At 53.1% G+C, this 7,795-nt stretch overlaps 3 protein-coding genes across 3 annotated transcripts in view; 1 reads left to right on the plus strand and 2 right to left on the minus strand.

Annotated features, from left to right (window-relative positions):
• The first annotated feature begins 34 nt into the window (after window positions 1-34).
• On the plus strand, window positions 35-2,139 carry PHACADRAFT_258580 (uncharacterized protein). Its single transcript, XM_007397232.1, has 8 exons — window positions 35-249; window positions 303-310; window positions 364-392; window positions 447-522; window positions 575-759; window positions 811-1,102; window positions 1,157-1,499; window positions 1,575-2,139. The coding sequence occupies exons 1-8, from the start codon at window positions 62-64 to the stop codon at window positions 1,975-1,977; spliced, it is 1,524 nt and encodes a 507-aa protein (XP_007397294.1). The 5' UTR covers window positions 35-61; the 3' UTR covers window positions 1,978-2,139.
• A 247-nt stretch (window positions 2,140-2,386) lies between these two features.
• On the minus strand, window positions 2,387-4,371 carry PHACADRAFT_210406 (uncharacterized protein; the record flags this gene model as incomplete). Its single annotated transcript, XM_007397233.1, has 11 exons — window positions 2,387-2,558; window positions 2,609-2,725; window positions 2,793-2,874; window positions 3,040-3,121; window positions 3,169-3,303; window positions 3,355-3,416; window positions 3,470-3,523; window positions 3,572-3,717; window positions 3,769-3,957; window positions 4,016-4,145; window positions 4,197-4,371. 11 exons carry the CDS (start codon window positions 4,369-4,371, stop codon window positions 2,387-2,389), a joined length of 1,344 nt encoding a protein of 447 aa, XP_007397295.1.
• A 736-nt stretch (window positions 4,372-5,107) lies between these two features.
• PHACADRAFT_210407 (uncharacterized protein) overlaps window positions 5,108-7,795 on the minus strand; it is a 3,446-nt gene continuing 758 nt past the window's right edge. The window contains exons 3-15 of the mRNA XM_007397234.1: window positions 7,305-7,475; window positions 7,122-7,251; window positions 6,883-7,071; window positions 6,681-6,826; window positions 6,578-6,631; window positions 6,478-6,524; window positions 6,273-6,407; window positions 6,036-6,225; window positions 5,899-5,980; window positions 5,705-5,840; window positions 5,520-5,666; window positions 5,441-5,458; window positions 5,108-5,364 (exon numbers count right to left, since the gene is read on the minus strand). Of these exons, the coding sequence (XP_007397296.1) occupies window positions 5,263-5,364; window positions 5,441-5,458; window positions 5,520-5,666; window positions 5,705-5,840; window positions 5,899-5,980; window positions 6,036-6,225; window positions 6,273-6,407; window positions 6,478-6,524; window positions 6,578-6,631; window positions 6,681-6,826; window positions 6,883-7,071; window positions 7,122-7,251; window positions 7,305-7,326 (1,398 nt within the window). The 5' untranslated portion in view covers window positions 7,327-7,475 and the 3' untranslated portion in view covers window positions 5,108-5,262. The remainder of the gene's footprint in view (window positions 5,365-5,440; window positions 5,459-5,519; window positions 5,667-5,704; window positions 5,841-5,898; window positions 5,981-6,035; window positions 6,226-6,272; window positions 6,408-6,477; window positions 6,525-6,577; window positions 6,632-6,680; window positions 6,827-6,882; window positions 7,072-7,121; window positions 7,252-7,304; window positions 7,476-7,795) is intronic.

The following is a 7,795-nucleotide window of genomic DNA, read 5'->3' on the forward strand; positions in this document are numbered from 1 at the left end:
AGCCCGTGCTTCGTCGCCTCCCTTCCCGCGTTTCCCCCGCTCCGACGCGCTAAAGCCCACCATGGCCGCAGACAAGGTATCGCACGACACCCTCGAGGACGTCCAGACCGAGAAGGAGGGAGTCGTCCTCGACACCCTCGACGCCGGAGGGCACCACGGTCGCTCCGTCCACGAACGGCAGGTCCTCAGCAAGAAACAGACTATCAGTGCATACTTCACCATCGCTGCTGCCGCCTTCGGTCTCATCAGGTGAGTTTGTTGCTCCGTGTGCGTATTCTTTCACAAGCTGATTGCTCTGCCAGTGATGGATGTAAGTGTGACCCATCATCCCAGTAATCGGGAATTACTCACTCATATCACAAGATCAAAACAGCGTCATGACCATGGCCAACGTGTGTAATTTCCCATCTGCCAAAAGTATACTCTTACGCTAATACCTTGCTCAGGTCGTCTTCAAAGATCTGTACCCGACAGCCTATACCTCGGATGTATCGACCCGCGTGTCCAACTCGCTCCTTGTCGGTAAGCTGCCTTCCTTTGTACTGTCGTTATACCTTCTGAGGATGTTCTATAGGTGCTATCATCGGTCAGATTATTGTCGGTATCATTTGCGACCGTATTGGCCGTAAATTTGCTCTGATCGGTACGACCTTATTCATCGTCGTCGGTGCCATCCTCGGAACCGCCGCCCATGGTGCAAATGGCAGCGTTCAGGGACTCTTCTGGTTCCTAACCTTCGCTCGCGGTATCACTGGTATTGTACGTACTATTTTGCTTCTTCGCCGCTCGTTCCTGACCTGAGCTCTTCAGGGTGTAGGTGGTGAATATCCCGCATCCTCCACATCTGCCAGCGAGGCGGCGAACGAGAAGATGATCGCGAATCGCGGGCCTGTCTTCATCATGGTCACAAACTTTGTGCTGAGCTTCGGCGGACCCCTCGCTGTCTCCATCTTCCTCATCGTCCTATCCGCTGCGGGCGAGGACCATTTGCCTACCGTCTGGCGTGTCTGCTTCGGCATTGGCATTATCCTCCCTCTTACCGTATTCTATTTCCGTTTGAAGATGCTCAGCTCTGTGCTGTACAAGAAGGGTGCCATCAAGCGTGAGTCTCTTAGACTCTCTTCCCCCATAGAGGATAGCTGATCTGTATTCATAGATCGCGTCCCCTACCGGCTTGTCATCAAGCGTTACTGGCATGCTCTCATCGGCACCTGCGGCGCCTGGTTCCTCTACGACTTCGTCACCTTCCCGAATGGTGTCTTCTCGGGCACGATCATCAGCAGCGTCATCCATGACAACAGCATCAGGCGCACTGCCGAGTGGCAGCTCCTGCTCGGCACCCTCGCACTCCCAGGTGTCTTTGTCGGTGCTTTCCTCTGCAACCGCTTCGGCCGCCGCAACACCATGATGCTCGGCTTCAGCGGATACCTCATCTTCGGTCTCATCATCGGATGCGCCTACGACAGGATCACAAACATCATCCCGCTCTTCGTCATATTGTGAGTGACCCCCCTCGCCTCTATTTCTTTCCCTCCCGCAGCGCGTGCGCTGACAGACCCCGCGCGCACACACAGCTACGGTTTCATGCAGTCCTTCGGCAACATGGGCCCGGGCGACATGCTCGGCCTCGTCTCCGCCGAGTCGTACGCGACGGCCGTGCGCGGGACGTGCTACGGCCTGTCCGCGGCGGTCGGCAAGACCGGCGCCGCCATCGGCACGCAGGCGTTCACGCCGATCCAGAACAACCTCGGCAAGAAGTGGACGTTCATCATCGCCGCTATCTGCGGCGTCACCGGCATCATCATCACCTACTTCTTCGTGCCCGACATGACCGGCGTCGACCTCGCGGACGAGGACCGCAAGTTCATGGCCTACCTCGCCGAGAACGGCTGGGAAGGCGACGTCGGCGAGGACCTGGCGAGCGAGGCGTCGAGCATCGACGACGCGGAACTCGAGAAGCAGCAGCCCATTCAGTGACCCGCTTCTCTACGCTTTTCATGCCCTGGTCACAGTTGTATTCTTCGCTCTTGGGACGTGTACTAGTTTCTACGATGTAGCTAAGTTCTGCCAGCCCATTCCGATAGACGGGCCAGAAGTGGTCTCGACGCGGGCGGATTACCGTACAAAATTTACTGTATTGCTATCAAAGTGGCTCCCACGCCTGATCTCGGGTCTCAAGCAAAACACACACTCCAGCGCTTAAGGATCGCTTTGTGGCGTGGGAGACGATAGTTGGATAGGAGCAGGGTTGGTGGTGGGGCGAATATAATCAGAGCCGAGAGACCAGCCGAGCAGAGTCCTCTGTTCGCGGGCGGATTATGCAGGGGAAGGGCGCGGGATGACTGTCCGACGGAAATGCGTGCCGTGGTAAAACGTTCGTTAGTGCCTACCTCAGGAGTCCAACGGATACTAACCTCGTAATCGCGGAGACCCACTTCACGTCGGGGATGTTGTCTTGCCCCATACTATTCTTCCTTGGGGCAATTTCAAAGACTGCGAGGAGCGAGGCGATGACGATCCAGACGCTGGCATCTGCGAAGTGTCGTCCTGGACACATCCTGACGAATAATCAAATCGCAGTGCTTAGACGCTATACAAAAGCACTGACCTGCGCCCCCAACCAAAAGAAATGTTTACAGGCAATGGCTCTGATTGGGGCGGAAGGAAGCGTTCCGGCCGGAACTCGGTGGGGTTGCTGTACACTTTGTCGTCCATGGCAAGTGCACTTCCGAAGGGGTAATCGCAGTCAGCAGAGAACATGCAGGCTGACGACTGAGGGAAATAGTGCGCACGTGCTATTGGCGAGAACAGTAGTGCCTTTGGGGATGTACATGCCACAGTAGATGTCGTCTGCGGTGGTGCAATGAGGCACGCCTGCCATGAATGATGGTTCAATCACGCTGACAAGGCTATTGAGGGAACTTGATCGTACCCAGAGGGGCTGTCGGATGCCATCTCATCGACTCCTGGAGAACAGCCTCCAGATAGGGAAGTGACTCGCGATCGTCAAAGCCGGGCAACCTCTTCCCCCCAAGACACCATCAAGCTCTGTCTGCGCCTTATGCTGGACCTCGGGGTTGAGCAGCAACAGCACAATGACGTTCAAAATGGTGGACCACGTCTACAGACAACGTAAGCTCCGGACTAGAGATTGAGCAAGGTACGGACCGTCTCTGCGCCAGCCGCATACATTTGCGAAGAAGCGACTTTCAGGATCTGCAAATCCTCTAGACTTGCACCTCCGTTTCTTTCCAACTCTTCGATATGCATGGCCATAAAGCTTGGAGTCGCATTATCAGAGGCCTACGTAACGTATTCAGCTAGAGAATCAGACGTCTAATAGATGAGATATACCATTTGTTGGCGCACTTGTTCGAAAGGAAAGTCGCGCATATTCCGAATGGACGGTGCCGCATCTAATGGGATATCGTGCATGGAAGCTCAACATATTATGCTAAGGAGAGCGTACCTTCTGCGAAGCGAGTGAACCAATTCCCTGGAAGCCAGCTCGGCAGATATTGTACTACAGACTGTCAATGAACCATCAATATAACAGCGACACCATACGCACGCGATGGAAAGAAGTCGATGATGGACAGAGAATGGCCTGCTTTCATGAGAATTCTGTTCGTCTCCTCTGCGATGTTTACGTATGGGTCGTCATCTGACGTGACCTTGTGTCCGTATGTTATCTCCATGATGACCGCGGTGGAGAATCTGTAGAGTATGATTAAACACCCGACTAAACTAGTTTCGTAACGGTCATACCGCCGTACATGATCCTCGAAGCGCGCTGGATACTGCATGATCTTCTTCAGAAGTAGATGCGTCTGTGACAGCTGACTCGAGCGGAAGGCGAGGCAGCCCTGTCTTGTGAAAGCCTGTTGAAAAAGTTTGCGTTGCTTGTGGAACTGCTCGCCATAGGGCAAAAACGAGAGCATGTCCGTCCACCCGACCCTGTGTGGTAGCATCACTGTGAGCATAGCGAGTCTATCGAGTAAGCTATAGGACGTACATCTCGTGGACCATAAACCGTGGACGGCTGCTGTAAATCATGCTCCGCTTTTCTAACAGATCCGAGGCAGCGGTCTGACTGCTAAGAATCACCACGGATTTCCCAAAGATGTTGAAGTACATCACATCGCCTACAATGCTTAATAAACAGCTAGCTCACGAATTTTCTTCGAGAGACGTACCGTATTTCTTGGCTAGTTCCATGAGACCCAAATGCGGGTCATGAGCAGGAAAGGTGCGAACATTGCCGACCAGCAAGTCTGCAGGCGGGCCTGGGGGAAAGGGAGCGGGCCGATTTAATCTATCCCAAAGTGCCCTACCAATGACGAGTGATAGTGCTAGGAAGAGCAGAGACATGACTGAACTGTACGACATGCTGGTGAAGTCGCAGGACAACCCAAGTGTGAGTAACATACCGTGTATATTCAGACCGGCGGGGAGTGATATGAAGACTCCGCATCTACTATCACCGGCTTCAAGCCTTTGCACGGAAACTTGTCAGGCACAGAAAAGAGTCGTCTCATAATCCCGCGATGACGGTTAGGGCACTCTGAACGCCGGTGGTAATGCGGTTGTGCATGTGGCGAGGGAAGCCGCTGTTCCCTGAGTTACCGAGTTTCGTAATGCGATTCACGGATGATACACCCGGGGCTGCGTCTTCTGTTATTGCTGCCCGCGGTAGGACATTCGTAACAGTCACAGACTTAAACCCATCGTCCGACACCTTGACATGTGCAACCAACCAGTGCACGCAGACCTCAGGGTACACGCTCAGACCTTAATCACACTCTCGCGCGAGGTGAGAGCGTTGTAGGTATTACAGATAACAGAGGAACTGAGGTGACCCGAGTCGAATACTCGGAAAGGGGGTGGACGAAAGATATCGTACGTTGATGCACGATGGACAAGAGTGTGCAGACACAGGTGTAGGACCGGGTACCGGGGTCTCGTGAAGCGACCACCATCCGTCAAATACCCTGGATACCGCAAACCGCTGAACATCGATTAGTGTATCACACACCCTACCCTACTTCTATGACAAACTCTTGGCGCGGTTCGCAGGTGATCGCCCTCCTGTCTTGCTTGAGGAATCTTTACATAAGCGTCTCGGGAAGGACTGAGGAGGAAGGCTCTTTCGTAAGATACACTATCGTACTTTATATACATGTATTAAAAGAATCGCTGCTATTGCGCAGGTATGTCGGAGAATGAGTAAAACTTTCATTTGAGAGGGCGGCGACGAAGACGCTACTCCCCTTTCACGGCAGGCAGGATCCCTGCACCGTTCAGCTCTTCAAGATGCTCGCAGGGGAGGTATTTGTTACGCGCACACTTTTGCATTTGTGCAACCTGCCCACTGTGTATGCGATATCAGAGCCCAGCGATCAGCCGCGCCATGTCGTCTGAACGTGGACGTATTACACACGGAAACGGCGCGGGATGGCTGTCCACAACATTTGGGTGCGCATCAGAATCCGTAACTGGACGCAGTGGTAGCAAAATACTGGCCTCGTAATACCACAGAGCCACTTGATTTCGGGTATGATGTCTTGCCCCTTGTCGTCCTTTGCAGGTATAATCTCGAATACGGTAAGCAACGACGCGACGACGATCCAGACACTGGCGTCGGCCAAGTGCCGTCCGGACACATCCTGATGAGCAGCTGGTTAGCCTGCGATTCCTAAGTTACATCGTGCGAGAGTGCCCGCCTGCGTCCCCAGCCGAAACTGATATTTACAGGCAGTGGCTCTGATCGAGGTGGGAGGAAACGTTCTGGCCGGAACTCGGTAGGACTGCCGTACACCGTATTGTCCATGGACATCGCGCTGTTGAACGCACAGCCACGGTAGGCTAGGTGCATATCGCAAAGGGTAGGAGGCATACACGCTATTGGCAAGGACTGTGGTACCTTTCGGAATGTACATGCCACGATAGATGTCGTCTGCAGTACTCCTGTGTGGCATACCTGATGCGAACCGTAACTCAGCCATCCTGACAGGGTTGATCGAACTAGAGCATACCGAGCGGAGCAGTCGGGTGCCACCTCATCGTCTCTTGGATGACTGCGTCGAGATAAGGAAGCGATTCGTGGTCGTCGAAGTCAGGCAGCCTCTTCCCGCCGAGAACGCGATCCAGCTCATAATGTACTTTGCGCTGCACTTTGGGGTGAAGAAACAGCACGGCGATGACATTCAAGATCGTAGACCATATCTGCGGCCCAAATCAGCGCTAGAACACAGGTGATGGAAAACACGTACTGAATCTGCGCCAGCCACGTACATCTGCGACGAGGCGATTTTTAAGGTTTGCAAAGATTCAGGACTTGCTCCTCCATCTCGTTCAAGCTCCTCGATCTGCATTGACGTAAAGCTCGGAGCAGCATTGCCGGTCGCCTACACCTTACGCTCAATAAACTGCATAGGATAGCAGACTCAACAAATCACGTGCTATCTGTTGGCGTACTTGTTCGAAAGGCATGTCGCGCATGTGTTGAACAAATGATGCTGCATCTGGGAAACATACATGAGGCGCAGAACGGCCAAACATATGGATATTTATGTACCGTTTGCAAAACGACCGAACCAATTCCCCGGAAACCAGCTAGGCAAGTATCTGACTGCAGACTGTCAGTGAGTTGTCCAAAGCATAGATAAGGGCATGTACACGCCAAGGGAAAAAATCGAGTATAGACAGGGAATGGCCGGCCTCCATGAGAATTTTGTGCGTTCTCTCTGCGATATCGACATAAGGATCGTCATCCGATGCGACTTTGTGTCCATATGCTATCTCCATGATAACTGCAGCGGTGAATCTGCAACATATGGTCAGATTCCCAGATAGGTGAGCTTTTCTTCGTTAAATTCGTACCGCCGCACATGATCCTCGTAACACGCTGGATCTTGCGGAATTCTTTTCAGGAGCAGATGGGTTTGAGACAGCTGACTCGGGCGAAACGCAAGACAGCCTTGTTTGGTGAAGGCCTGTTGGAGAAATTTGCGCTGCTTCTGAAACTGTTCTCCATAGGGTAGGAGTGTAAGCATATCCGCCCATCCAATCCTGTCATACATAAGCACATTTATCAGTTACCGAGCCCGTGAGAGACGTACATCTCGTGGACGGTGGAGGATGAACGGCTGCTATAGACGGCACTTCGCTTTTCTAGCAGATCGGAGGCAGCTTCTTGACTGCTGAGGACGACAAGAGACTTCCCAAAGACGTCGAAGTACATTACATCACCTAGACGTCTGGCTATAAGCCGTCAGTATGAGGGACGTGCACGAGAGACGCACCATATTTCTCGGCCAGCTGCATAAGACCTACGGGTGTGTCGTGGATAGGGAAGGCTCGAAGACTGCCGACTAAAGGATCTGCAGGCGGACCTGGAGGAAACGGGGCAGGTCGCGTGTACTTATTCCAGAGTGCTCTGCAAATGATAATCGCCAGGAAGGGTAGAATTACGGCTAAAGTATGTGACATCACCACAAGACCGTGGGTAGAGAAGAGGAACGTACCACGTACATCATATTGTGGGCCCGCTATATAAGGCTCCCACTGCGGTTGCTAGTCCAGGCTTAGTGCATGCAAGGCTCGATAGTGGCGGGAATTCCGACCCGTCCTATCAATGAAGCAATACATAGCGGCGGGAAAGGCAGGACCCTGGCTACTTCTCCTGAACCAAATACGGAATTTGCACGATCAGCACCTGTGTAGCCAGTGACGGTGACCCAACATGAGCACGTATGACGGCCAAAATTGCGTGACTTGAGGCAAATATATTTCG

Source organism: Phanerochaete carnosa (genome assembly GCF_000300595.1).
Source record: "Phanerochaete carnosa HHB-10118-sp unplaced genomic scaffold PHACAscaffold_6, whole genome shotgun sequence".
Classification (NCBI taxonomy): domain Eukaryota; kingdom Fungi; phylum Basidiomycota; class Agaricomycetes; order Polyporales; family Phanerochaetaceae; genus Phanerochaete; species Phanerochaete carnosa.

What these genes read in the sequence shown, in the direction of transcription:
- PHACADRAFT_258580 (XM_007397232.1), top strand. Translation starts at nt 62, where the DNA reads ATGGCCGCAGACAAGGTATCGCACGACACCCTCGAGGACGTCCAGACC. An exon ending in GCGTCATGACCATGGCCAAC is followed by an intron (nt 393 to 446) that starts GTGTGTAATTTC and finishes TACCTTGCTCAG; the next exon opens with GTCGTCTTCAAAGATCTGTA. An exon ending in CTCGCGGTATCACTGGTATT is followed by an intron (nt 760 to 810) that starts GTACGTACTATT and finishes TGAGCTCTTCAG; the next exon opens with GGTGTAGGTGGTGAATATCC.